Here is a 27,296-nt window from a genome sequence, read left to right as displayed (position 1 = left end):
GCGAAGTCGGAGGGGAAGATCACAGAGAGTCAGCTTTAATCCGTTCGGCTTGACCGACAGATATCTTGCTCCCGCGGAGTAGTTGAAGGATTGTCGGATCCTGTCTCTCCACTTCCTTATCTTTACGAGGTCCACTCAACGGAGGAAGCCCCGAGCCCGGGAGTGAGCCCGATACAAGATGCAACGCTTGTGGAGAGCTTATGAGCGATAAACTACTTCCCCGGCCTTCATGAGAGCAATAAGGTGACTTGCACTCCGAACAACCATGGCCGCTAACCCGGACCTGGTTTTGGGTTAAACCCCACTGTGGGCTACCCCGGCCTGGTCAACGGCCGGCTTGCATGTTCGGCAATGGAAATGCGCCGGTGGATCGATATCATCGACATGTTTACATGCCTTATTAGGCAGGTTGATATAAACCATCGTGAGGGGAGCGCGGTCTCGGGGTATAGTTCTGGTTCCCTTAGGTCAGTCAACTGTTTGCCAAGACGAGATGATCAAGAGTCCGAAAGCATGACTGGCATTATTGATAAGCGAATTGAATAATTGCTCATTGTTGGAGGGGAATGACTCCCATTTTTATATAAAGCCGTACAGTCCCATCGACGGTTGTGCTACTGTCTGAAGATTACCGCGAAAGAGCCTCATCTTGCTCGCCTCAGGATCTTATCTGGTTGATGCTGTTATCTTGACTGGGCTTCCAATTTCATCGAAATGGTTCGCATTGAGCAAGCCAAGGGCCTCTTGGTCGCTGCTGTTGGGCTTGCGTCAATCACCCCAGCCCTGGCCGCCCCTCAGAACTCTCTACAGCCCCGCCAAAAGAAGAATGAGACGAGTCCATACTTCGATGCTGTCTCTGACTATGTCGACTCGATTGAAAAGGACATGTGGTCCATCAACAAGGAAATCCACGACAACCCAGAGCTCGGTTACAAAGAGTTCAAAGCGCACAAGCTCTTGACATCTTTCATGAAGAGGCAAAAGGGATGGAGCGTGAATGATACGGTCGGTGGTATTGATACTGCCTTCATGGCTGTTTTCGAGGGCAGCGGAGATGGTCCTGTTGTCAGCTTTAACGCCGAATATGACGCGCTTGAAGGACTGGGCCATGCATGTGGTCACAACCTTATCGCTACAGCATCACTCTCTGGAGCTTTGGCAACCGCCGAGATTATGCGCAAAGAGAAGCTAACCGGCAAGGTTATCCTCTTCGGTACCCCAGCCGAGGAGTCACTGGGCGGGAAGGTTAAGATGCTGGAGGCTGGCGTTTTCAAGGATGCCAAGATCGACATCTCCCTCATCTCGCATCCCGGCAATGGCGCCGACACACCATACATGCTTACAATGTCGACCGATCGCTTCGATGTCGAGTACATTGGCAAGGAGTCCCATGCTGCGGCAGCTCCTTGGCAGGGTATCAATGCGCAGGACGGCCTGCTGCTTGCCAACAGCGCTCTCTCCTACTTGCGACAGGAGATGCGACCTACAGACCGCGTCCATGGCATCATCCAGTCGGGAGGCAGTCGCATCAACGTCATTCCGGCTCTGTCATCGGCCAGCTATCAGATCCGCTCTGCTGATGACGAGCAACTTGAAGAACTGACTGATCGCGTTGTCAACTGCTTCAAGGCCGGTGCTCTCGGTTCAGGAGCCAAGCTGAACCTCACTATGCGGCCATATGGCTACGCCAACATGAACAACAACGATGGCCTTGCCGCTTCGTACACTCGATGGTTCGAGGAGCTTGGTGGTGACTTGCCCGATGCTGACATCGACAAGACTCGCCAGCCCGGAGGCTCGACCGACCAGGGAAACATCAGCCACGACTTCCCTGCCATCAGCCCCCAGTTCCAGATCACCTTTGCCAACGGTACCGTCCCTAAGGGTGGACCTCACACAGAGGATTTTGAAGAGGCAGCTATCAGCAAGCCCGCGTTTGAGAAGGCGCTTATGGTGGGCAAGAGTCTTGCGGGTGTTGCTGTGGATGTTTTGACGGTGGATGGATTGTTGGATGAGATTAAGGCCGAGTTTAAGAAGTCGAAGCCTTCCAAGTTGAGGAGGCGGGACTATTAGATGGAATGGCAGAAGCATAGGACTTTGAGTAGAATAAGCGAACGAGTAGAGATGAATGATGAGATGACGATTTTGATAAACTATGAATCTGTCCGCACCGTTGAACTGTGGGCACCTTCCTCATGCCTTGGCTCTTACCGAAACTCGAAAGTTGGTTGGCTTGAGAAAGAAGTAGTTCTTGGTAGTCCAGTGATGTCCAGGCCCGGAGATGTCATCACAAAGCGTGAGATCAAAGTCCCTCACTAGCAGTGGAACTAGCTTGGACATCTGAAGTGCTGCAATGTGACGCCCAATGCAAGTTCGAGCTCCAGCTCCAAACTGCAAAAACCTGCTGTCAGCACTGAATGAATTGATAAAAAGAGGAAAAAACGTACTGATATCAAGTTCTTGTTCATGACACTTAGATGTTCAGAGTCGCTCGTGAGCCAACGCTCAGGATTGAACTCGTCCGCGTCTTCTCCAAAGATTGCTTTGTTACGGTGATAGACCCAGTTGTTGATTCCGACACATGTCTAAATGCCCCGTCAACTTATTGAACTTGAACATATGGGAGTCACTTACACCTCCTGGGAAGTAATGACCACAAATCTCTGCACCTCCTTGGGGCACCACTCTTTCCATGGGCAATGCCACGGCTGTGTGCAATCTCAAGGCCTCCTTTATCACGGCCTGGAGATATGGCATTTGCTGACTTTGAGTCCAGGAAATGGTTCGATTTCCAGAATCTTCGGGTCCAATTTCCTCGGTCTCTTGTCGAAGCCGTTGGACCGCCTGAGGGTTCTTCAGCAAGTGATATAAGATACCTGAAAGGCTAGTGGCCGTCGTATCTGAACCAGCAACGATGTTGGATGCACATCCCGCGAGGACGTGATACATGGTGAACTTGGCCGGGTCCTCCACATGCTTACCAAAGAACTTAGAAAGAAAATCCAAGGGAACTTTCTTTGCTTCAGCATCTTCAGCAGTGACAACATGCGGTCGCGCTTGATGCTCAATGACCCTCTCTTTGGTAAAGTTCATCAAGTACGTACGGCCAGTGCCTTTCTTCCCAGCTAGCCAGTTTCGAATGGGAAAAGCTAACTTGTGAAGGAAGCTGTAGACTCCAACGACGACAAAATACACCATCTCGCTGTCGATGGTCTTGATGATGCTTCCTACATCCTCGCCTCGGTCCAAGAAGCCAAGACGCTTTGAGTAAGTGATGAGACCGATGACATCAAAGGCAAAACACTGGAACCAATAGCCCATGTCAGCTTGAACGCCAGCATCTGCAAGTTCAGAGAGTCGAAGTGAGAAGAGGTCGGCGCATTCATCAACATAGGCTTCGTAGGTGACAAGTGAGGACATGGAGTAGGTGCTCTGGTAGAGTCGACGGTGCCTTGCGTGGCGTTGAATATCTTCATCAGCGAAGAGGGTCCATTTCTCAGGGTCTGGAGGCGCGGCTGGGCGATAAGAAGGGGACTTGGGGAATAGGTGTGCGGCGCTTGGTCCGTAGATGGCCTTCAAGGCGTCGGGGTGAGAGAAGGAGTAGCGGTTGGGTCCAAGACGAACGATAGGACCTAAGATACTGTCAGAACTTTCGGCTATCGGTAATGGAGACTTGTGGTCATTACCATATCGCTCATGTAGCTCGAGGTTTTCTTGCTCAAATTGGCCTCGGTAAAGTCGCGAGAGGTACCAAAGATCCGTGAAACGAGTCAAGAATGGGCCAGGTATGGCCCGCAAAGGTGAAAGCCCGGCACGGAGAAGTGAAAAGAGCACAGCGAAGATGGCCAAGGCGAGAATCGCCCTCAGCCAGATTGGAAACCCGCTGACAGAGAGTAGGTTGCTGAGGGTATCCCAGTCTGTCGCCATGTCTTTGGAAGAAGGCATCCCCCTGCTTTAGACAGCGGAAAGGTCTTTTGCGCACCTTGAAAGCCAACGATCAAGTTGTCGTCAATGTGATCGGGTGGCATGGAGTGGGATGAAATCATCAGGTTTGAAGGTGGGGGAGAAAAACTGGCCAGTAGCGTGAGGCTTTTTTGCAAGCTACCGAATTGTCTGATGCCGACAAACGGTAATATTCATCATCATATGCCTTGTAGTTGGCTCGCTTGGAAGATTTAATATGCCTTTTGATGGCCTAGCGTCCCAAATGCTGGTTCTAATTAATTAAGGTACCAAGTGCTGAACCGATCAACGACTCCCCCCCGTCCACTCCTCAGGATCATGGTTGTTCATCGAATGGTACGGACAAAATGGAATCTTCCTCAACCTCGTTGTCCGAAGGGAGTTTTTCCTGGTCCGACTCGCTCAAACGCGCCAGTTGCAACGACCCCTTGTCAGGAGTGAGATATAGTCTGGCGTCAAGTGTAGCCAGAGCCTGTCTCTTGTGCTTGGAGCACAACTTGTAGCGCTGGTCAGCAAACAAAAGCCGCGTGTCCATGGGCTCAGGCCAGGATTGTTTCCCCCGGCATCGTTGACAGCTCAACGAGTCCAGAGTCATCTTGAAGAAAGAATCGGCGCTCTCTGTCCTCTCGAATTCCAGGTCTGAAACCGCGTCAACTACCGCGGCGGCAAATTTCCAATTGTCGGCCTTGACAGATTCTTCGATGAGATGGTTCATTGCTGCTTCCATATTCCGCTTAACCACCAGGGCGCTGAAAAACCAGAACAAAAGATTCTTAGTGTTGTCAAACGGCCATTCAAACACAGCTGCTTGGGATAGTGCTAGATGGAGATTAATAATGTCTAGTTGCTCGAACTGGCCTGCCTGTTCGGAGCTGAATAGGTCAAAGCATTGTTTGAACAGGAACATTGCGCTGTCGCTCGAGCCGTTCCGTAAAGCAGTGCAGAGACCGCCCAGCGCTAGTTTCTCCATCTCGCCATGGTGTTTAGCGGGGTCAAAGACTTCGACTTGTTGCAAACCTTTGGGTTGGAAGAATGACATTAGAAAGGCGAGGCTGTCCTCGTCGTTTTGTTCTGCCGCAATATCGACAATGGACATGTTATTGCTTGTCCTCGCAGTGAGAAGGGTGCTAGATTCATTCCGTAAGCCTGGAAGGCGAAACCAGTGCGGCTTGGTGAGGGCGCACAAAGCCACGAGGGCAAAGTCTTGAATACGTATGCAATCTTGTGCGACGAAGCCCGTCGGTATGAGCTTGCAGAAATCCAGAAATCTATTCGTTGAACATTGTCTGTGTTGGTCATCGTGGATAACCTTCTCGGAGGTGGAAGCGGGCCAATGTGAAACCCCGGCGGCGATGCAAAGTGTAATGGTATGGACAAGCTCATAATGAAATATATGCTCCTGTAATCTAGCGAAGCAGTGATTCGGGCAATGTGAATGCTTCCCTTCCAGTGCCAGGAACAACGTGAGCCACTTGGTTATGGGAGATCGTTGGCGTTTTTGAATAAATGTCATAAAAGCGCAGCAGGCCAAGCTCTCATGATTGTTCTGAACAGCGTAGACGGCCAAGAAAGGGAGGCTACCAATTGGTGAGAGGTCGCTTATCGGGTCCGGTGCTGGCTGGGCCTGTAAATGTCTCTCCATCTCATCAGGCACGAAGAAGCATCCGGATGGGACGAAAGATCCAAATGGATCCAGAGATAAATATCCAGGCCTCGCGAGGGACTCCCGCCAAAGCAAGTCCTTCCAGGGCAGGTTTACCCGTTGACGAGGGCTCCTGAGAAGCCGGCCAACGAGATTCCACATGCTGTTCTCGGCTCGGCGAGAAGCATGGACAAGGCGAGTCCTGTGCCGAAACCAGTTGTCCTCGGCGTATTCGAGAAAAACATACTCAATCCCTCTTGAAGCCGGAGGCGCATGGCGAAGGTTCCTAAGAGTCGAGTGAATTGCGGCATCTCCTGCCGAAGGCTGGGCTGAGCGTGCGCTCGACTTGACAACGCGGCTTGTCCAGCGACCTACTCGGGCACCCATACTTCCACCAACAGCTGTTCGAACTGTCTGCTCGCTCAATCCTTCCATCGCGACTGTAACGGTAGGGGGAGGTTCGGCCTTTTCGCTCTCAATAAGTGTTGTCTTGAGGTTCTCGAGATGGAGATATGTGATGCAGACCTCGCCAGCATGGTGATCAAACTCTTCGAGATCAACATGAAAATCTTTGAGGTCGCCGGATTCGGGCTGGAGAAGGTATTCTCGGATGGAATGATGGCTGAAATGGACCGTGTTGTCTGTTTCTTCGACACACACCAGATTCTCACACCACACGGTGATACGGTCTATACCGCTGACCAGGTCCTCTGGATGCAAGTTGCGCTGGCCAACCTTGACAGAGAGAGCTTCCTGCAATTGTGTCAAGGTCAACGGCTGACGGGCAGCTGTGGTCCACCCAAATATCTCGCTAGCAATCTTTTGGTTGCGCCGCTTTGCTATCCGACGCAATGCTCGGTCAAAGGTTGTTGGAAGGTCTGTCGGGATTTCTTGAAGTGCCTGTCTGATCTCCTTGTCGTTTGTCCCAGAACAAATATCTTCAATAGCGAGGAAGGCCCACAGGAACCTATTCGAAGGGGTTGATTAGAATCTGGCAAGTGACTAGCAGAGAATTCACACTTACATTCCTTCCTCCTTGGATGCAATTGCCTGGAGGATATCACCAATGATCTCCGGATCTCTTACCACCAACTCGCCTCTGGACAGCTTTGCGACAATGACATCTTCTGCGAAGGCGACGATGTCGTCGCTTGTATTGGAAGTGCCAGTAATCAGCCTTTCCACAGAACCAAATGACCTCTCGATGTCTTGTTTTGTCGTTTCTCGACTCGAGAACAGGATCTTAATTCGCTGTGGCCCCGAACAGGTGTCAAGGAAGCGAGATAAGAAGTCATATAGTAACCGCTGTTGCTCAGATTCGCACTCATCCACACCATCGATAAGGATAAACCAGTCCTGTGTGAATTTGGAAGCCGTCTCATAGAGCTTCCCAAGAGTGTCGAGGGAGAAAAAGTTATCCTGGGCTTTCTGAAGACAGTCGGCGATCTCGGACGCGAGAGTTGCGTTCATCGTTTCCATGGGAGCCACGGATAGCAATTGTTGGACCAGTGAGCGAATTATAGTGTCAGAAGCCAAGGTTGTCGGATTGTCGAATCTGGAGAAGAAAAATGAGATGAACTGATTAGGTTGTCTGATCTGACATAAGTGTTCAACGATCGAAGACCTTTAGAGCAAAGTTAGCAACAACGCGGTCAAGAGGAGAAACGGTATGCACTCACGCCAATATTGTCTTTCCAGATCCAACTACAAAGAAGTCATTAGTTATAATAGCACGTGTTAGCCTGGGCCGGATGTACTTTTCCCTGTCACATGCAGAACTGCTGGTCCGTCACCCGTGAACCAATTCTGGAACTGATCTGTGTTGAATGCCCACTCAGCTGTTCCGAGATGTCGTTTGTTACGAGCATTGTTGAAGGCAGATGTATAGTTATGCGATGAGAGGTCTTTGAGGAGACGACGCCGGCGTTGTTCTTGCATCATTAGCTGCGCAATTTGAAACAAGGCAGCGAGGGCCTACCTGCAGTCCCTCTTGTTCCGTTCTCGCCAATGAGTCTCATTTCTGACCTAGCCTTTGTCAACAGGGAAGAGATGCGGCCGTGACTCTCTTCTGCCTTCTTCCGTGCCTTGGCTTGCAACTGGTGCTCTTCGCTATCGCTTTGGGCTTTGGCGAGCTGGATATCATCCCGGACAATCTCTGCCTTTGACTTGATATCGTCAACATAGCCTCGGATTTCACTTTGGAAAGATTGAGTGATGGCCATCCATGCTTGTGACTTCACTACAGCGATGTCAGCAAGGGGCCAGGTCTTAGCGTAGCATAACTAACTTGGCCGGCGCGTCACCAGCACAATCTTTTCGCAGCAATTGACGACAGAAGAGTGAAACGCGCAGATGGACGTTTTGAGTCTGGGAGAGTCTTTGAAGATGACTTGGTACTCGGCAAACCTGGAACACAGTGTCCCAAAGCCAGACAAGAGTTCGACAAAGGACTGGAAGTAGGATGTGAAGTTGGCGAGTAGCTATTGAGTCTCAGTAACAGTTCAGAATGCCTTGCATGGCCACACACCTGGAAGGTGAGCCTAACAGACCCCCAGACCAGCGCCGCAATCTCGGGATTGGATTGGATGTAGGTATCAACAATGGGAGTGAACTGCTCAATAGTCTGCAGAAATGAGGCTAGCCTTGAGGCGACACTCTTGCCTCTGCGCTTTGGATCGAACCTGTCAAGGCGTGCCGTAAACATGATGATGGATTGCGCATCATGGGGCTCGGTTTTCAGCTTCTGCAGATTCTTTCGGTCATCATCGGTCAATATCGCCTGGAACCTGGCAATGGTGTTCTCTAGGTCCTTGACGGCTGCCGTCTGGTCGGCTTGACGAGAGGCACGCTGCGACAAGACGACATCCTGTGAACTAAGGGCGTTCAGGAAGCTCATGTCTCGGGCATCTCCGCGTGAGCGACGATGGGAGTGAAGAAGTGTCAGAGATCATAAACGGCCTAGTTCCCTCCGTACCCGTTGAAAGGTATCTTGCACCTTGACCTTTGGTGTATTATTCTATGTTGCAGGACAGGATGGAAGGAAGAGATGCGATCTGTGACATATTTAGAGGAAGTCGAGGCGGGGAGATGAGGCTTATTGACACAGCCTGGTTGTGTGAGAGCTCACGTGCAGCCAGTAACAGGACAAGATGATTGGCCGAATATCAGGCTGAAAAAAAAGGCGACATAACAAAAAATCATCCATTGCTTAAGAGTCTTAAAGTTGATTAGCTAAGCAAGTACTATCTCAATTTAAAGGAAATAGTTAAAAATAGCGGCCTTATAAAAAGTATAATAAAGTACATTGACTCGCGTTTAGTTATCAGATCAACTTGAGTTGGCGACCCATCAATCGTTCGTACAAGAAATAACCCCTGTTTGTTTCGTTGCCAGGCCGCCCAGATCCAGAACGGTCCGCTCTGCTGAGCGGTGGCTGTGCTGAGCGGTGGCTGTGCTCTGAATCCATCTTCATTTTTCAGCCTCTAGGGTTGGTGACTCAGCAGCTTCAATTCTACACATCAACCCTGCGAGTTCGTCTGATTTTCCAACAAACAAGGTTCCCAAATGATATCGAAAATAGGAGGGGATAATAGAAAGCGAGTTTGAAGTTCACCCCAGAAGTCAGTTGGCGGCTGACGTGATTAACATCTACGTACGCAAAAGAACATGTTGAGATAGTATACGGCGTTATAGAGCGAAATCTCCCGTACATGATGACCCGCCGGACGGGGTTTTTGTGTAATGTGCACTTTCCCTCTGCCCATGCCACGACGAGCGTCTGACTTTGACACCACATGCGAATTCATTGCGGCTTGAACCATAGTGCAACCGTGAAAAATCAAGCTTACTATTCTAGAAGGAGATTCCCATGGTAAGACGTGCCGCCATGGTATAGACGTACTGGTAGCTGACCAAGGCCGTCATGGTCTTCATAAGCATCGAGGCCAACATTGCCAAAGCACTCGCCTCCAAGGGAGCTAGCTTTCTGCCCGGCTTCATGTTAAGCTTATCCCAGACAACAATAGACGAGCTGCGCAAACCGCAGAGGCAATGTGTTAAATCTTTCTGGGGGGTAATCGTGAACGCGCTTAATATATAATAATGATCCACCATAACAAAAACTGTCAGGTTGCAGCAACGACGGAATGGTCTGCTTTCCCGGATAATGTCTCGTTAGTATACGCATCTTGAACAACGTAAAAAGGGTTATTTCATAACTAACCACAGCATGACCTCGAGTAAGCCATTAGCTTAGCTAAAAAATAAATAAATAAATAAATAACGTATAGAATAATCCAAAAGCTAGGGTTAAAAATATCACGGGGGCTATGATACACCTCTTTCCCCATGATTGCAAGCGCCAAGCAAAGTCAGTCCGAGTCATCGTCGTTGTGTCTAAACCCAACAGGAGAATCCAAGCCAACGAGGCGCAGATTCCGGCATCCTCGCTCAGATAGCAAAACCTGCGAGTGCGGGCGGATATGGCCTTTGGGAATGGCAAACGTGAAGTCGACGTGCTCTGGCAGAGCAGCAAGTGGTAAACTTATTCTGGTTATGACATCGTGCTTCTTCGCTCTCCCTCGCCGGAAGCTGTTGTTGATCCCCGACGGCACAACGATTGACAGGGATTTCAAGTTATCCATGGCAGCAATCGCATCACAGATCTCCTGCCAGCTTTCGTCATGCTCGTGTAAGGGCTCTCCCGTATCCTCGTCTTGATAAACCGCCCAGTAAGCAAAGCCTGACCACTGGATCGTAAGACATCGGATCGACTGAAGGCCATCGTGTGGTGAGAGCAGAAGAAACCGGTAGAAGGCCTCCATTGTGTGGAATTTGAAGGAGTTTTGGCTGTATAAGATGTGTAAAGCCTCGAGATAACTTCAGGAACCTTTAGCTTCTTTCAAGTTGTTTAGGATGCCAATGTATTGAGGCTCACATTTGCTTGCAAGTGCGGAGAAGGGGTAGCATGTCGAGCTCAGACATTGTCTCGGTAGCCTTGTATCGCTTCTCGTAACCTATTGGTCCTATCCATGATTTCCGAGTTGGCACCAGCTCCGCTTTATTGACTCTTTCCGTATCCATTGGCAATATGGCATGCGACAGCTTGTTTATCTTTCTTACAATGGTCACGTCGTGCCCACCAACCGCATAGCCCCAGATCGATATTCGAATCTCCTTGGGTAGCCTGGAAAGTAATAAAGATTGCTGCTGGTCCGAGTAAAACTTGGTGACAGATAATCCCAGCCTTTTCGATAGACCACTAGGCACCCAGTCATATTTGGGCAAGAGCTGAGGTGTGAGCGATGTCGAAATGTCGAGCCCATTGCCGTTGGTGGCCCGGTCGCGCAGACTATGTCCATTGTGTCTTTGCTCCTGGATATCCATCCATTCTAAGCGATTCTTTACGAATGGAGCTAACCGACCCATTTGAGTCGCTTGTGAAGTTTGGGGAAATTTGTTGCGTTTTACGTGTGCTTATATTTCGGGAAAGCTTGGCTGATCTTATAGTTACGAATATGCTAGGCAGCCGCCAGGATAGCGGGGTCCGTCCAGAAGCCGAAACCCCTCGGACCAGTATTGATCCGCGGTGCCCCACTTCGCCAAGGTCAACGGCGTTGACCAGCTACATGCATGGGTTAGTCTAAAGCAAGCAGCGTAGAGCCAGTCGACTTACATCGAAATATTGAGCGTCTGTGCTCCAGGTCTTGCCAATAGATGGGACATCAGATTTACTTGTGCCTCTCGTTTTGGGTGAGAGCCGAGGCTTCTTCTCGTACGTCCAGCGGCTAAGAAACGCTTCAGAAGCCGGCTACAGGCTGTCTTGACGATTCGACGAGTATTTTATCCCGTATTCTAGCCCTAAGCTGTGTGGCGGCGTATCGTAAGAAATTGCTAATTCTGTCACCCTGTGTGGGTGGTGGTTCTTTCAGCTATACGGAGCACACCGCAGATTGACACCATTATTTGCCCTCGACCAGTGCTCCGAGTGCCGATCTAGAAAAGGTATCCGAAACTAGACGTGAACCAGTATAGAACATCTTTTAAGCGCCTTGATCCTGGCACCTCTTACTGCGCCAAGTCCCTGGGTTGCCCAAGTCAAGCCGCCAGCACAATCCCAGGAAGCCCCGGAAGCAGTCGACCAACAAACTCATCTGCATGAACCCGAATCCGCAAATCCTGCCGTCAGGCCAAGTTTGTACGGTGAAGCCTCGTTGACATCTAGATCTCACAGTGTGCCCCATCGCTATCTATCTCTTGCCGTGGTGCCAGAGATGACATTCGCTTCCTGGGTCTCCATTGTGGAGAAAACGAGAGTCCCTTCCGGCGCCGAAGGCTTCGTGGCCGCGTTTGCAAGGGTCTAGCGTGGCAATGGACGTCTTTGTTAGTATTCAGCAATGACTGGCTAGCAGAGAATATTGTGATGCCGACACTGCATCCGAATTGAAGCTATATAAATACATGGGGTGAATGAAAGAATTGAGGTGCGCGTGATGTCTCGAACTTCTCGCCAGCGCCCACTAGAGATGCTTAGGTCTCTTCTTCATATGCTTCCTTGCGCAGGCTGTAGCTGAAGCGCTGTAGGTATCGACCCCATACATGGAAGCTGCGGTCCCTCCGGGAGGAGAATGGGAAGATGCAGTCCCATTGGCGTGCAGCCTGGCCCGTGTCGGATTTTGATAGGTAAGGGGTTCTTCAACGGCGCGAGGCCTCTCACCCCACTTGCCACTCCAGGTGGCATTGACGCTCTTCCCATCAGTGATGGTAAGCCCGCGGTTGTAGTGGCCCACTACGACCGTGTCATTGCCCGCGTTCGCCTACAACATGGCGTCCCAGTCTGAGTCCCAAAGGAACGGATCCTCGTCGTCCAGCTTCGCACACTCAGGACTCTTGACGACCGCATCTGGACCACCGATTATTTCCCCCTCGGCATTGTAGTTGGTCGTGTCGGTAACGATCTGCTTCGCCATTGACTTATCCTAGCCATATACAAAGTCGACGTGGTATGTGTGACCTAGGTTCGCAGACTCGATCTTGTGGCTCAGTTAACCCATCAAGGGCCGGGCTTCAACTATAATAAAGAACACATTGTCAACACACCATAGCATCATATCCCAGTGCTAACACAGTGGGTTCGTAAACTCAGTTAGCTACTAGGGCGTGATTTAGAACTTCGAGTATCCTCACCTCCTCCGGATGAAAGAGTCAAATAAGCTCCATCCTCGAAATCAAACCAGTCGTGTCGCATACCGTACCGAATGGCAAAGAACATGCGGACCACGCTGAAGCAACTTTCTTCATCGTCCGGCTTGCAGACGCGGTAACGGCCAAGCGACGGGTCCTTGACGACTCTTGTTGGGAAACCAATATTGCCGCGGAGCCTGCCGTTACCCTTCTTCTTAGGAAGCTCCCTGTCTTCCTTCTCTTCATCGGTCAACTCCCAATGCTACACCAAAGATATTTAGCGAGTTTTCGCGCACGAGCTCGTCTAGACCTACCCATTTCATCCCAATGCCGCCTTGCTGGCGGGCTTCCTCTTCTGTCAAGTGCGGGTTGCCACTTCTGATGGAAAGGTCCTCTGGAAAGGACTCCATGCCCTCATGCTGGCCATGATAGTAGACATGAAAGATGGGCACCTTGACGGAGATGGGCCCCTTCTTGCTGACTTGAGACGCGGTCAACATGAAGCCCCAAGATGCTCACTTGGTATCACCTACCATAGTACAGAGTCAGAATCCAGTACGCGCTTCGGTCTGCTTTCAAGGTACAAGTTCCGCACTGGCTGCGGAGCTCGTCGGAGGTCGTGACATTGGGTCCGATGGCTCGACTGCCTCAGAATGTGTGCATATGGTCACTCTCCTGCCCAGGGCTGGCTAGGGGATCAATACGCTCTCGTTTGAAAGGAGCGCAAGTGACACAAAATTCAGCAGCTGCGAACGGTAGAAACTCCATGACCTGCAGAGCTATGAGCCAGAACGCGAGTGTCGAAATAAAACCGGACATGTTGACGAGGAATGACTGTGAGCTTGATTCAACAAGACAAAAACGCCTCGCTGAGGCTAGGGGAATGACTGAGGGGGCTCAAAAAATTTGTCGGAGAGATGAACCCTTCGTAGATAAGAGACAAACATATTGAACCTGTGTTTATCTCAACCTTACCGCTGAAACGAGAGGTCACAGAGAGCCACCATATCCCGGCAAGAGAAGTTCAGGGATGTGTGCCGGTGATTATCAATAGGTTCATCTTTCGTGTTTCGCTTACGCGCGCGAAAAGATGCACGAATCGCCTGAAACAGTGACGCTCAGGCGCTTGTCCTCCACCACCAGACCGATCAGTGGAGCCGGGGATGGCTATGTTTTCCATCTAGCGCTCCAGGTCTTTTGCGGACGTGCGAGGTGAATATACAAAGAGAGTACGGGATGTATGATGACTATCTTAGTTTTCCTTTCTCATTTGTCAATCAACAAAGCTATAGACATGCTCGTAACTTGTCTCTTGCAGAGTGAATGCCACTTCATGGTCGAGAGCCAGGAATCCGGCCTTCACATCCATAGTTAGGTACGTAGTTAGAATTGAAGCAATACTAAGCTGAAATGGGCATAGAAATCCCCAGGCAATTTGGGCCATTGTCGTGTGAGGCCACTAGCATCCATGTATGTAGTCCAGGGCCACCCACCTTCATGTCGTCGTCTTGATGTTGACCTAATCCCCCATCGGTAACGCCCAAAGAATTGACAAATGACAATGCTTCCTAATCAAGAAGTTGAACCGATGAGATGCTAGGCTGCCCCGCGCATATTGGGTTAAGTCTTCATCATATCGTACGAGTTCGCACAGATTACAGGGTATTTAAATTTCAATCATTGACCAGCCCAAAGGTGCCGGTACTTTCTTCCCGTCATAGTCCAGTGCTTTATAAAGGTGTCTAGCATTTCTTACCGTCAATCATCAAGTACGAACGTCACAATTTAAGGTTTGAAACTCCTGCGTCGTGTGGACCTCGTGCAGGGCCTAACCAAGACAATAAAGCAGCAGCGCCGTCACCTTCAACAGGGACGGCAAGCTCGCTTTGATGATTCTCCGAGCTGTCGTCACTTGGCCTTTCTAATGTTTTGTCGGGTACGGTGGGTACCACAAGCATGGATCCCATTCGGCAAAGATGACAATTTGAGCGCCCCCTGAATCTCGAGGCCAGCCGCGCTTAATTCGGCATCCGCATATTTACGGACTCCGAGATTGTTCGCCCAGTGATCTAGCCCACCCACGAATTTAGGGAGATGAGTTCGGTCTAATGAATGGCGAGGGTCATATTGGCATGTAGCAAGTCGTTTACAGAAGAAAAGACATCAAGCATCGGAGGAACCCATAGAGTTGGCTCATGCTCTCTCATCGCCCACTGTAACTGCGTCTCATGCCAGTCACGGGTGAATTAAACGTTGCCATTGACGTATCTGGCTTCCAAAATAAAAGGCATACTTCCTCTGAAGCCCTGGGCATCGCTACATCGGTTGATTCCGAGGTGGTTCCGAGGAGATGTGATATTGTTCCGGGCCCGGGCCGGTATCTACGCCGGTTGGACGTAGCCGAGCGGGGCACCTACGTCAGGGAACGTGAGTTCGGATGAAACAAGGTTGTTCTTTTCTGGGGTAGCGAACCGGGGTAGGTATCTAGGGTATGTGGTCTATGTCAATCTCGAAGCTTACCCGCGATGGAAGAACATGATGGTTGTAGGTCTAGGTGTCTTCGCTTCAAGTCGAACCGATGCAAGAGGACTTTCACGATGCCTCTACTATGTCGCCTCGCGCTCTAATATGCCGTTTTGTATGCTATAAGAAACGGCTCCTCAACTTGTGGATGATGATATTCATCAAACCACAGCACTCTTATCGCAGCATTTCTCCCATTTATTTTAGACATGGTCAAAGTAAAAAAAAAAAAAATGAGTTCCTTGTATTTCAGTTTCATCTTAATTGCTCTCCATGCCAGCATAGTAATCACGTACTCTTATGAGGAATACATCCTTGTTCCTGCAACTCGCGACGTCCGCCCTGTGGCAATTCATGACACCAATGGCAACGTTTCAGATGCCGACAGTCTCATTTCCTCCCAGCATCCCACCCCCTTGACTTTCTCTGGGGCTGATTCTGATGGAGCTGATGTGGGCAGACCATATGCTCGACAACCCCGCCATGACGAACAGCAGTTTCGTTGAAGGTTACGCTGCGAGTGATAGGTTCTATTATCCCCCCTATCCCAACCCAGCCGGCGTCAGTCATGCACACGGGTGGGCCACGACGCCAACATTCGCCCTCACCTTCCTAGGCGTGGGCCTTGAAATCACATCGGCCCAGGGAAAGACATGGAGCGTGACTCCACGCTTGGGATCCTTGGTGAGGGCGACAGCTGGGTTTGAGACTTCATTGGGACAGTTCTCTGCGCCGTGGACGAGTAAGAATGGCCGTCTTAGAGGAACATTCAATACCCCATCGGGCACGCGCGGCACCTTAACCTTGTCAACTGTTGGAGACGAGACCCTGCGCATCTCGGGGCCTCGTGGCGACCAGAAGGTTGCAGCCAATGGGAAAACTAGCATCACCTTGGAGAATGTAGTCGGTGGCAAGTATCACGTTGAGCTGGCCTGATTTAGATAGCTGTAGTTGGAATCAACCGCTGCTCTAACTCGCGCTTCACGAGGATTCTTCTCAGGAACAACATGTTTGTGACACGAGGGTTAAAATATAACCCTTGGCATGACCTTGTAGCAATAACTGCTTTTATTGGCCGTATTGCCTCTCCTAATAATGGGCGCAAAGCCGTCATGACAGTGGTAGCCTCTCGGGCTCTGCCACTTCCTCATTTCTTAGCACGCATAGCGGCTTAATTTCACTGCCCGATGCCCGGAAACGAATTCCGGTCCTTGTCAGGCTTCGTTCGGAAATCAAGAAGAGAGTGGGTATCCCCTTGAAAAACCCGGGGTCTATGAGGTGATGGGTAATGGTGGAGTTTGTTACGGCGTAACATCACAGGGGAGCAGGCCCGGCCGCTTGGACCTGGAATTTGGGACGGCCGCGCGGCAGACAAGATGCATAACCAGTTTAGAGTTTAGTGTTATTCAAGGTGGGATGAATATTTGTAATCTCCGCAATGTAAAGCAAATCAGTGCTTCCAAGAGAAGACAAGGATCCTTGGTTAGCCATGTCGCTACTGAACTCTAGAAAACTTAAATGGCTCGGCCGAGGCTTCTTTCAGAAACTCCCTCCGATCTACAACCGTGAATTACGCCAACATCGCGCGCGGTTGCTGATCAAGTCAGCCAGCTAAGCCACGCGTTCGTCATCTCGGTGAAGACATCTACTGCGAGAGTGGGATATGCGGGATGAACTTGATGGGTGGATTTCACATTAAGATGAATATAAAATCATTCAATTCCTGACAATAAGGAGGACATTCATTCCCCTTAACTCACATCATTCTCTACATCCAAACCATTCAGCAAACCCGCCTAAAGATGCGTCTCCTTGCGATATCTTCGTTCCTCCTATGGATGGGGGCGAATGCTGCCGTTAGCCCCTCGGCAAGATGGGTGGAGAAGCGATCTCTCGCCCAGATCTATGATGCCGCACTGGCAGAGGGCGGCGTTGTCACAGTTTGGCATGGAGGTGATGAGCCGAACCAGATGGACGGGCTCAAAGCTGCTTTCGAGGACGCCTTTCCCGGCATAACGCTTAATCTTACGATCGACTTGTCGAAATACCACGACGGTAACATCGATAAACAGCTGGCACAGAAGAATGTCTATGTCGACAGCGTTATTCTCCAGACACTGCATGACTTTCCGAGATGGAAGAAGCAGGGCGCTCTCCTCAATTACGCTCCAGTTGGCTTTGAAAGGGTCTTTCCCAGTCTCAAGGACAGCGACGCGACGTATTACGGATATACTGGACTGGGCTGGCAGCTAGTCTGGAATGGAGAAAAGCTGCCAGGCAATGCCATCCAAGATTTCACCGACTTCTTGCGTCCCGAGCTCAAAGACAAGCTTGTGTTGACATATCCAAACGACGACGACGCCATCCTCTTTGCATTCGACTTGATGTAAGGGCTCCCATTCTCCTGAGAGAAGCAGTAGCTGATTTTTAATTTTCCAGCATCAAGCAATATGGGGACAAGTGGTTTGAGGACCTTTTGAATCAGAATCCTCGCTGGGTCCGCGGAAGCGCTACTCCTGCTGCGATCATGGCAGACCCTGAGTCCCCCTACGCTGCATCCTTCACCACCATGCTTGGCTTAGGCCAAGCACCCAGCCCTTTCAACGTCACGTTTCCTAGGCAAGGAAGACATGTGACATGGGCGCAGACGGCGGCGATTCTCAAAGATGCCCCCCACCCAGAGGGGGCGAAGCTTTTCCACAATTTCCTCCTCAGCAGGGATTTCCAGGCGGCGAACGGATTCTGGAGCGTGAGGTCAGACGTGCCGGCCCCAGCTGGCCAGCGGAGTCTGATCAATCTGCCGCGCAGTAACCCGGTGGAGTTTAGGGATTTCATGGCGGACCGAGCGAGCGTTGAGAGGCTCAGGTTTTGGTTTGAGGATAGAATTGGCACTGCACAGGGCCTCACTCCTCTGGGTGATGATTTGTAAACGTGGGGCCCGGTGCCAGGGTCATGGGGAAGCTTACCGCTAGACATATGTAGACAGAGCCAGACATGCACTCGGCATTCTTTTTTCATTTCTAACAGATTCGCCTTAAGTTCTGCCTTCAGGCAAGGTAATTAGATCATCTCCCGCTTCAGAGCGCGCGAAGAATGAATCCTTGATTAGTATCTTTTAGCTTGGTTGCCTTATCAAGAGTCGGGCTTTCAAGAATACAAAAACAAAATCAGAATATCAGTATATCATAGCATTCTATCCCGATGACAACATAGTGGCCTTTTTTTTTTTTTTAGCCTTGATGCTATCTGCAGTAGAAGACGTATACGTTGCTGCATTATAAAAGGGAATTTCAACTCTTAAAGGGTATTTAACTGCTCTAACCTCCGTACGAGAAGAATCCCTCATTACAACGTCGACTCTCTGCTCCTGCGAATAACTGCCTCCATAGATACTAGTAGACTCGACGACGGCTGACCTCTTGGGTTAATTTTAAGAACTACAACATATGATTAGAACTGAGGCAAGGAGTTGCAAAGAACCTCACGTGCGACTCCGGGGACCAAAAAAAGACGGCAAGATGATTGGTGGGATCTTGGCTTACAAAAACGAGGAAATGTGCACAAAATCATGTAGAGGCTTAAGGGTAATATTAATAGTTAGTCTTACACAAAAGAAGACATGTGCCCACTTCGACTAAACGAGTCGAGTATGACAGCTTTTAAGAATAGGTAACCGAGAATAGTGGCTAGACTGATACGGGTTTATCGGATTTAAATCCTTGACGAACGAACTCTTTAACGTTATCCCCCTGCCACCCTTCGGTTTGCCTCTAGCCGGTGGCTGTGTCCCAAATCCTCACGAACCCACCGGATGAACTTGATGACGGTTGAGCAAGGGTATGAGCCGTATTTTTGCTGGATCGAGCTAAAGATAGCCTAGATTCCTGTCTCAGTAGCCTTGCTGATTGGGTATTGTGTGCTGAGATGGTAGCATTTCAGCCCTGCGTATGGGGCCAAAGAATCCTTTAACGCCCAAGAATAAATAGGTAACTCGGCCGCAGCAATGGCATCCTCAACCAGCCCCTCGCTTTCTACGGCAACATATTGCCAATATATCGCCGAATCTATTGATGCAGAGTGGAAAGAAGGATGCTTCCACGTCCCTTCTGCTCTCGGCACGCGACACTGCAATCTCATCTCACAGTGGCGGTCTAAATGATTCATCGTTCTAGCCAAACCATCCTCGTCCTTTGGCCATTTCATGGTCCGACTTTTCATTGGGTTTCCTTCCGCTGGTTATCGTCCCAGTTCCATTCATCAGTAGGCTATACTTTATCCTCTTGACAGGTCATGGTTCTAATCCAATGTTGAAGCTCTCGCCGTTTACATGTACCAATTGAACGATGAGCCAATCTCGTCACATGGAGGAGATGTTCTTGATGCCATGGGCGTGGCATCTACAATATGGCCCATCGCTTTCGCTGCAGTTATCGGTGCCCTTGTTCGAACTATAGCTTTATTCAAAGCGGAAAGAGGAACAAGCCTTGGTGTCAGTTGCCTCACTCAACTCACCCAGCAGACCTCAGACATACGCTAACTGATCTCAGACCCTCGAGGTTCTGTTGGGTAGTCAAACCCTCACAAACACTCTGAAGAGTCCGTTCCTAATCCGGCTCCTTTCTCCCTAGACATTTTTCCTGCTCATCTTATGGAGTATTAGCCCGCTCGGTGGTCAGGCCGTTCTTCACACTATTTATACTGCATCACACGCTGAAGGCCAGAGCTACCCTTTAATGTACAGCCCTGCGGCAACTGTTGGGCCACCACTCAACTACGGCCTTTGGGAGAGTGCATCGTATAGAGGCACGACCCTTGGTACAATCGTCCCCATGTTCGGGGCCGCGCTCTCTGCGCCCAGTGCCCTTGGCCAAGCTGCCAATGGTTCCACCCCAAACTTCGACGCCGTGATCGTGATAGAAAGACATGGAGGAGCGGTGGTAGCAAGCGCCGGCGTGAGAGTTGATCTCTGGGGTAACGTGCGTGTGCCTGAGGTTACTTCCTAGCTAGCCGGGATATCGCTCAAGTGATCCGCATTGCTGGATCGACGTCCCTACCGACCAACTGGTGAATTATGAGTCTCTTGTGGGCATTCCACTTCGAGGCATGCCTATAGACTCCCCTAGAAATTTGACACTCGAATTATCGGCCGCCTATCTGTCCCTTGAGGTGAGTCTCTGCAGTACTACAACACTTTGATAGTGTACTAATCGGTATCTCTAGTGCTCGCCGTGGTTTAACACAGCGCAGTGGTTGTTGGACACCAAAGACGGTCTGTGGATTCATAGATACTCAAATTCGAGCATTCTCCGAGAAGACAATGTTGGCTTTGGAGGCGGTAATTCCAACGTCTTTATGGATATCCCAGGCCGCCCAGGTCCCAATGGTGGCTTCAATTTCTCGTTCAAGGATATAACGAGCAAAGGAAATATCACCAAGGGTACGTTGGTATTTGGGAGCGCCCAGAACTCGACTATCCGTGACATCAGTCATGTATACGTTGATGTCAGCGTCGAGTGCGAACGATCACAACGACTTGGTACGATGGCTTGTCTTGCGACCTAGGTCCGCCGTTCACCCGGGTATCGGATTCCAATGCCTGACACAGACTTGACTACTCTCAATAGAACAGGCCCTGCTGCGATCTTTGCCGCCCTCCCATGGCTTACACCCTCTTACTACAATGGGTACAAGTCTCCCTTTGAGAATTACCTCGCCGACCCTACTCAAGGCATAGAAGCGGGAGAGGTAGACAAGGGCGTCAAGGATGAGTATACCAGCCTTTCACTCGAGGTTTTCGCTCAGCGTCTTGCATTGATCACCAATACGGCCTTGCGTGTCTCTTATTACAGTCCTGCTGTGCTGGGCTTTAGCAAGGTAAGCCTAACGGCCATTGCGGCCACGAGAGTAACTCCTAGATACTCCTACACATACGGCAATGCGGCTGGTGAATTCATTACTAACGAGAGGAGATACTGGATTCAGACTAGCTGGATAGCTATGTACATGGCATCCCTTATCTTGATGATCTTAGCCATAGTCGTCTTTCTTGCGCTCAGGTTGATTATCCGAGCGCCTGACTTTCTGACCAATGTTTCGGCCTTGACAAGGGACTCTGCGTATATCAATGTGCCGGCAGGAGGAAGCACTCTAGCTGGCGAGGAGCGAGCGCGCTTGCTCAAGGATAGGCGGTTGAGGATTAGAGATGTACAGCCAGGGCAAGAATTTGGGTATGCTGCGCTAGCAGACGATGTTGGGTACGAGCCAAAGAAGGGGCTTAAGTTAGATGGTCGAGTATACGCATAACCTCACACAAAAAGGCAATCTTTTTCAATAGAATGAGCCTATAATTACTCGACCTAAATCCCCCTCCTATCTCGATACTATAGTTCTTACCTTACAGCTGGTCCTGCTTCTCGGACACAATCTTTGCATCCATCTCTCGCATAGCATCTTCTCCGTCAAAAAGAGTCGCAACCTCCTCCAAGCTCAGTCGGCGTGTCTCAGGGTAAGCAAAGTAGACCACGAAGAACCAGACGACAAGCAGACATGCGAACACGATGTAGTACTTCCATCCAATAGCTTCGAGGGCAATCGGGTTGGCAAATCCGTTAAAAACGGAGCTGGCGAACTGAGAGACATTGAAGATAGTGAGTCCCTTGGCACGGAGGGTATAGGGGAGAACTTCCAGGAGGTAGGCCATAGGGACGGGATTCATGCCAATGTTGTAGAACAGGAAGAAGACAAAGATCATAGTGACCACTCCAATACCCAGGCCTTTGTTCTGGAAGTGCTGCTGCTCATTCTTGGCCGAAATGGCCGTCCAGATTATAAAGGCAAGTGTCATTCCAGCAAGTGAGAAGAGGAACATGCCACGACGACCGAAGCGGTCCACGAAAAAAGCCGACGTGATGGCGACGAGGTAGTTGAAGATCTGAAGGACGCCATTGATGATATTTTGGGTTTCAGGATCGGTGATGCCGACGGACTTGAGGACTTGAACAAGGTAGACAGATACGAGGCCGTTTCCACACCACTGGATGATGAAGCCGACAGAGATGCAAATGAACAGGCGACGGCGGTTTCCATCTTTGGTCATGTTAGCAAAGTGTACACATCGAAGGACAAATAGACTTACTAGTCTTCAAGAAGTCCATATAGGAAGCAGTATTCTGAAGCTTCTCATTCTGAATCGCAATCGTAATCTCGTTCATCTCGGCAAGCACCAGCTCATTGGGCTCCTCCGAGCCAGCATGGTATCTGCTAAGAATTCTCTGTGCCTCCTGAGGCCTGTCGTGCGCGACGAGCCATCTGGGGCTTTCTGGGACAAAGTAGATGCAAGCGACTTGAATGAGGGAGGGAGCAGCTTGAAGGATACAAGGAATTCTCCAGCTCCAGCTGTTGGGGATCTTAAAAGTCCCATAGGTAACCCACGCAGCGACGATGGAACCCAGATACTATCATCCAGTTAGTATTGTTCCTTGCAGCTATGAAGGGAAAGAATGCTTGCCCATGATGTGTTGTAGATGGCAGTGATGATCGGGCGATGAGATGGATATGCAAGTTCGCCAATCATTGGTGCGGCGGCAACAGCGATGAAGCTGCTACCAAAGCCAACGAGACCACGGCCTCCAAGAAAGGTGCCCATGCTGCTACCGCCACCTTGGATACCGGCACCAGCGATGATTATGAGGGATCCAGTCAATATTCCATGACGGCGGCCGAGTCGATCGGCAAGCATTGGGGCGAATGGCAGAGCAGCGATACCGCCAATGACTTGGATGGTTGATACGATTCCGAGGACGCTTCCGGACGGGTTGTCAAAGTCTGGGACAAGGAGTCAGCACCTAGTAGTACGATTTTCTTGATATTGACGAACCTTCATTCCAAGAGGGTAAGCTTTGCATCCCGTTCAATAAACTTCCGTCAAATCCTGATTCATAATTAGAAGGAGCATGGATGCTTTCAGTCGTGAGAACAAACCAGAGACATAAGATGTCAGAAGAGGAACGAGGAGGAGCGCGTTTAACTTCAGAAGATGCGGAACCCTGTACCAAGGTTTCCCATAGTCGGGAATGAGGTCAGCAATTTTGGGAGGTGCAGCATCCTCGACCATGGCATCAGATGCCGTATGGTGTTTGTGTTCCTCGAGTTTGGCCATGGCACGTCCAACGGACAAACAAAGTCCCCAAGTAGTGAAGAGTGATAGAATTGATCAAGGTCAGAGTGTTGATCTTGCTCTCTGTGAGAGATGAGCCGTTTTGAAGGCAAGAGGAGCCTTTGAGTCCTTATATGGTCAAAGCCGAGGGGTAACCGAAGAGAGATCATGAGGCTGTCACCATCAACCGAGCCTAGACCAAGAAGAAAATCTGGGGCCCCAGCTCATGACCACGCTAATCCCCAGATGATATGATTTTCCGGGACAGACTACACCAAACGAGGATAAACTATTCCGAAAGTACTTGAGTGAGAAAATCTTGAGAGGTCACGGATGAGCGCCAGACGAGCTTTGACAGCGTCTCCCGCGGGGTTTCTGTGTTTCGCCGTGGAGGAATACTAGTCCAATTGCTTCCTGGATCGTATATGTTTATCTCATTGGTTGGAAATGACGCTACCGGGGGAATTGAGGGTCTTCTTGGGATTTCTCCGCGCAGGAACTGAGGGGCGACCCATGTGGGCCAAGGCACACGACCCCTGAACGTATCATGGCTGATGAGGAGATGAAGCGATCATGACAGGCATCCCGGGCCTTTCGGTAGACGAGAGGTGTCAAATCCCGGTATACGGGCCATTATAACAAGCTAGCTGCAGGGCAGCTGACCGAAGCATTACTTCCTCATCCTCTCATCATCACTTCTGCAGGGATACAACTTTTGGGCTTTGCACCTTTCGTTATTGAATACTTTCAGACTCGCCAAGCATGTTTCTCATCAATGTCGAGAATGCAATAGAGCAGCTGACTTTGGAGGAGAAAGTCAAGCTTCTCGCTGGGCAAGATACATGGGGCACCTGGGCGAATGATCGTGTCGGCATTCCTCGAATCACGGTACGTGCATTTCCAAATCTCGGTTTGTTCATCGCATAATACTAACTGCTGGGTCCCTTGCGTAGACATCCGACGGTCCTCATGGAGTTCGTGGCACGAGCTTCTTCAACGGCCCTCACGGCATGCTACTCCCCTCTGCGACGGCCATGGGAGCTACATTCGACCCCGAATTAATACACACAGCCGGAGAGCTACTAGCAGCCGAAGCAAAAGAGAAGAAATGCCACGTCTTGCTAGCTCCGACTGTTTGCATCCAGCGTTCTCCTCTTCTCGGTCGTGGATTCGAAGCTTTCGCAGAAGATCCATGGCTTAGCGGAACTATAGCATCTGCGTACGTCAATGGTGTTCAAAGCCATGGCGTAGCTTGCTCAATCAAACATTTCGCCGCACACGATCAGTCAACAATGGCAGTGGAGGACGATGTTCGAGCGTCAGAGCGGACTCTGCGTGAGATGCACCTCCTACCGTTCCAGCTAGCGGTCAAGAATGCGAGCCCGTGGGCTTTCATGATGGCGTATAACAAGATCAATGGCATCCATGCCACGGAGAATTCTTGGCTAATCAATCAGGTCCTACGACAGGACTGGGGTTGGGATGGACTCGTGATGAGCGATTGGTTTGGCACTTATAGCACCTCTGAGTCTCTCAACGCCGGTATGGACCTGGAAATGCCAGGACCGTCAAGGTGGAGAGGCGACTTGCTCAGTTGGGCCGTCATGAGCGACAAGGTCAAGAAGCCGACGATCGACGCCAGCGTGCGAAGCCTTCTCAAGCTCATCAACAAGGTCCAGCCTTGGAAGGATGACGCTCCGAAAGAAGTCGGGGATACTCAGCGCAAGCGAGATCTATGCAGAAAGGTTGCCAGCGAGGCGATAGTTCTCCTGAAGAACGAGCGCAACGTCCTCCCCTTGGACTCGCAGAAAAAGCAGACTTATGGTTTGATCGGACCTGCTGTTGGAAACCCAGCCATCAGTGGAGGCGGCTCAGCTGATTTGACGCCGCACTACGTAAGCAGACCTTTGGAAGCCATCATCGATTTTGTGGGATCAGAGAATGTCAAGACTGCAATCGGATGCCAGGGTAAGTACTGACAACACCTCCCTAGACAGTGAACTAACTAATGGTAGCCCACCTCTTCACTCCTCAGTTATCAAAGGACATTTCTGTACCCAACAGCACCGAGCCCGGATACCTTGTCTCCTGGTACAAGGAAGATCCCATGCTCAACCCAGCGGCCGAGCCTATCGCCTCGGTCACCACTGTTCAGGCCCAGATGTACTTTGCCGATAACCTACCAGAAGCAGTACCAAAGAGGTACTGGCTTCAAGCAAAGACCATCTACACTGCGCCAAAGTCCTGCACGATTGAGCTTGGCCTTTGCGTCCTCGGCAAGGGCAAGTTGTTTGTCGACGGCGAGGAAAAGATCGATCTTTATACCAGTCAGCCTGAAAAGACTCTGCAGACCCCCATGTTCGACCAAGCTAGCATGGAAGTGACTTCTGAGATTGAGGTACAGCAAGGAAATCAGTACGAGATTCTGGTCTATCTCAAGAACGAAGCTGCTGTCGCGGGAGTGGGGGCGCTCAACTGCGGCGGATTGAGAATTGGCTGCTGTGAAAAGGTTGATCCTGAGACTGCTCTTGCAGAGGCTATCAAGCTAGCTTCCGAGATTGACATACCTATTGTTATCGCTGGATTAAACAGCGACTTTGAGAGCGAGGCTCTTGATCGCAAGTCCCTTGATTTGCCGCCAGCTGTTGATGAGCTCATTGCAGCGGTTGTCAAGGCAAACAAAAACACGGCAAGTCTTCTTCACCAACAGCCTTCTCTAAGCTTCTAGCTAACTATCATCAGGTTGTTGTAACCCAATCAGGCTGCCCAATCCTCATGCCATGGCTCGATGACACCCCGACCCTCGTTCACGCTTGGTTTGGCGGCCAAGAGACCGGCAACGCAATCGCCGACGTGCTCTTCGGCAAGACCAACCCCAGTGGGCGGCTTTCTCTCACGTTCCCCAAAAGGCTCGAAGATACACCTGCGTTCTTGACCTTTGGCAAGGGCGAGAGGGAGATTCACTACGGAGAAGGCGTTTTCGTCGGTTATCGCTACTACGAAAAGCTGCGGAACCCTCCACTGTTTTACTTTGGGTTTGGTCTCTCTTACAGCCACTTTGAGTTTTCCAACCTCCAGGTACCAGAGAAGGTCAACTTGTCTGAGGCAGACACCTTCGATGTGTCGGTTGAAGTCTCCAACACCAGCAACCGTGGTGGACAGGAGGTAGTCCAAGTCTACGTGGCCGACAAGACCAGCACGGTCCCAAGACCACTCAAGGAACTCAAGGCATTCAAAAAGGTTTGGGTAGACGGCGGCAAGTGCCAAAAGGTGACGGTTTCCTTGGATAAATACGCATTGTCTTTCTGGAGCGAGTTAGAATGCAAGTGGCTGGCGGAAGCGGGAGTGTTTGAGGTTATTATTGCCAGAAGCTCGGATCCGAAGGATGCATTGCTTCGTGAAGAGATTGAATTGGTCAAGAACTTTACGTGGAATAGCGTTTAATACGATCAATCTTCTGGCTCAGTTAACCCATCAAGGGCCGGGCTTCAACTATAATAAAGAACACATTATCAACACATCATAGCATCATATCCCAATGCTAACATAGTGGCCTTGCGACTCAAGGTTCATTGACTTGCCTCCCGTTGCCAAACATATGGACAAGGCGTTTAGAAGTACCCGTTGGCTCATGTGGGGCCCAGGCGAGCCAACCTAGCAAGCTAGGTTGGCCACAAAATTATGGGACAGTCACAAAATCCGGGACAGCCCCCTCACTCGCTGACGTCTTCAAATCCAAGCAATTACCACCTATTTTGGCCGTTTTTCACGACATTAACTAGTAGAAAATAGCTCTCTTTTATCAATCTTTATTATGCCGAGCAATGTAAG

The 27,296-nt window shown here is 50.3% G+C and overlaps 8 protein-coding genes across 8 annotated transcripts; 4 read left to right on the top strand and 4 right to left on the bottom strand.

The window, feature by feature from the left end:
* Positions 1-714: 714 nt before the first annotated feature.
* NCS57_00363500 (Peptidase M20 domain-containing protein 2) lies at positions 715-2,073 on the top strand (the record flags this gene model as incomplete). The annotated part of the gene is made up of 1 exon (XM_053053620.1): positions 715-2,073. One exon carries the CDS (start codon positions 715-717, stop codon positions 2,071-2,073), a length of 1,359 nt encoding a protein of 452 aa, XP_052915780.1.
* Positions 2,074-2,193: 120 nt separating this feature from the next.
* Positions 2,194-3,927, bottom strand: NCS57_00363400 (uncharacterized protein; the record flags this gene model as incomplete). The annotated part of the gene is made up of 4 exons (XM_053053619.1): positions 2,194-2,391; positions 2,448-2,585; positions 2,635-3,632; positions 3,687-3,927. The coding sequence occupies 4 exons, from the start codon at positions 3,925-3,927 to the stop codon at positions 2,194-2,196; spliced, it is 1,575 nt and encodes a 524-aa protein (XP_052915779.1).
* A 352-nt stretch (positions 3,928-4,279) lies between these two features.
* NCS57_00363300 (NACHT domain-containing protein) lies at positions 4,280-8,501 on the bottom strand (the record flags this gene model as incomplete). The annotated part of the gene is made up of 7 exons (XM_053053618.1): positions 4,280-6,572; positions 6,630-7,229; positions 7,285-7,309; positions 7,363-7,536; positions 7,584-7,844; positions 7,893-8,085; positions 8,133-8,501. The coding sequence occupies 7 exons, from the start codon at positions 8,499-8,501 to the stop codon at positions 4,280-4,282; spliced, it is 3,915 nt and encodes a 1,304-aa protein (XP_052915778.1).
* A 3,919-nt stretch (positions 8,502-12,420) lies between these two features.
* NCS57_00363200 (DUF1996 domain-containing protein) lies at positions 12,421-13,606 on the bottom strand (the record flags this gene model as incomplete). Its single annotated transcript, XM_053053617.1, has 6 exons — positions 12,421-12,582; positions 12,704-12,723; positions 12,791-13,049; positions 13,102-13,268; positions 13,321-13,430; positions 13,542-13,606. 6 exons carry the CDS (start codon positions 13,604-13,606, stop codon positions 12,421-12,423), a joined length of 783 nt encoding a protein of 260 aa, XP_052915777.1.
* Positions 13,607-17,112: 3,506 nt separating this feature from the next.
* Positions 17,113-18,239, top strand: NCS57_00363100 (uncharacterized protein; the record flags this gene model as incomplete). The annotated part of the gene is made up of 2 exons (XM_053053616.1): positions 17,113-17,696; positions 17,750-18,239. 2 exons carry the CDS (start codon positions 17,113-17,115, stop codon positions 18,237-18,239), a joined length of 1,074 nt encoding a protein of 357 aa, XP_052915776.1.
* Positions 18,240-20,413: 2,174 nt separating this feature from the next.
* On the top strand, positions 20,414-21,613 carry NCS57_00363000 (uncharacterized protein; the record flags this gene model as incomplete). The annotated part of the gene is made up of 3 exons (XM_053053615.1): positions 20,414-20,476; positions 20,531-20,846; positions 20,916-21,613. The coding sequence occupies 3 exons, from the start codon at positions 20,414-20,416 to the stop codon at positions 21,611-21,613; spliced, it is 1,077 nt and encodes a 358-aa protein (XP_052915775.1).
* A 91-nt stretch (positions 21,614-21,704) lies between these two features.
* NCS57_00362900 (MFS domain-containing protein) lies at positions 21,705-23,468 on the bottom strand (the record flags this gene model as incomplete). The annotated part of the gene is made up of 5 exons (XM_053053614.1): positions 21,705-22,396; positions 22,446-22,764; positions 22,818-23,134; positions 23,187-23,240; positions 23,291-23,468. 5 exons carry the CDS (start codon positions 23,466-23,468, stop codon positions 21,705-21,707), a joined length of 1,560 nt encoding a protein of 519 aa, XP_052915774.1.
* Positions 23,469-24,227: 759 nt separating this feature from the next.
* Positions 24,228-26,909, top strand: NCS57_00362800 (Beta-glucosidase; the record flags this gene model as incomplete). The annotated part of the gene is made up of 4 exons (XM_053053613.1): positions 24,228-24,353; positions 24,419-25,433; positions 25,481-26,154; positions 26,208-26,909. 4 exons carry the CDS (start codon positions 24,228-24,230, stop codon positions 26,907-26,909), a joined length of 2,517 nt encoding a protein of 838 aa, XP_052915773.1.
* Positions 26,910-27,296: the final 387 nt, after the last annotated feature.

The sequence above is a fragment of the Fusarium keratoplasticum genome, chromosome 3 (assembly GCF_025433545.1).
Source record: "Fusarium keratoplasticum isolate Fu6.1 chromosome 3, whole genome shotgun sequence".
NCBI lineage: Eukaryota > Fungi > Ascomycota > Sordariomycetes > Hypocreales > Nectriaceae > Fusarium > Fusarium keratoplasticum.
This window is presented reverse-complemented; position numbering and strand designations above follow the sequence as displayed.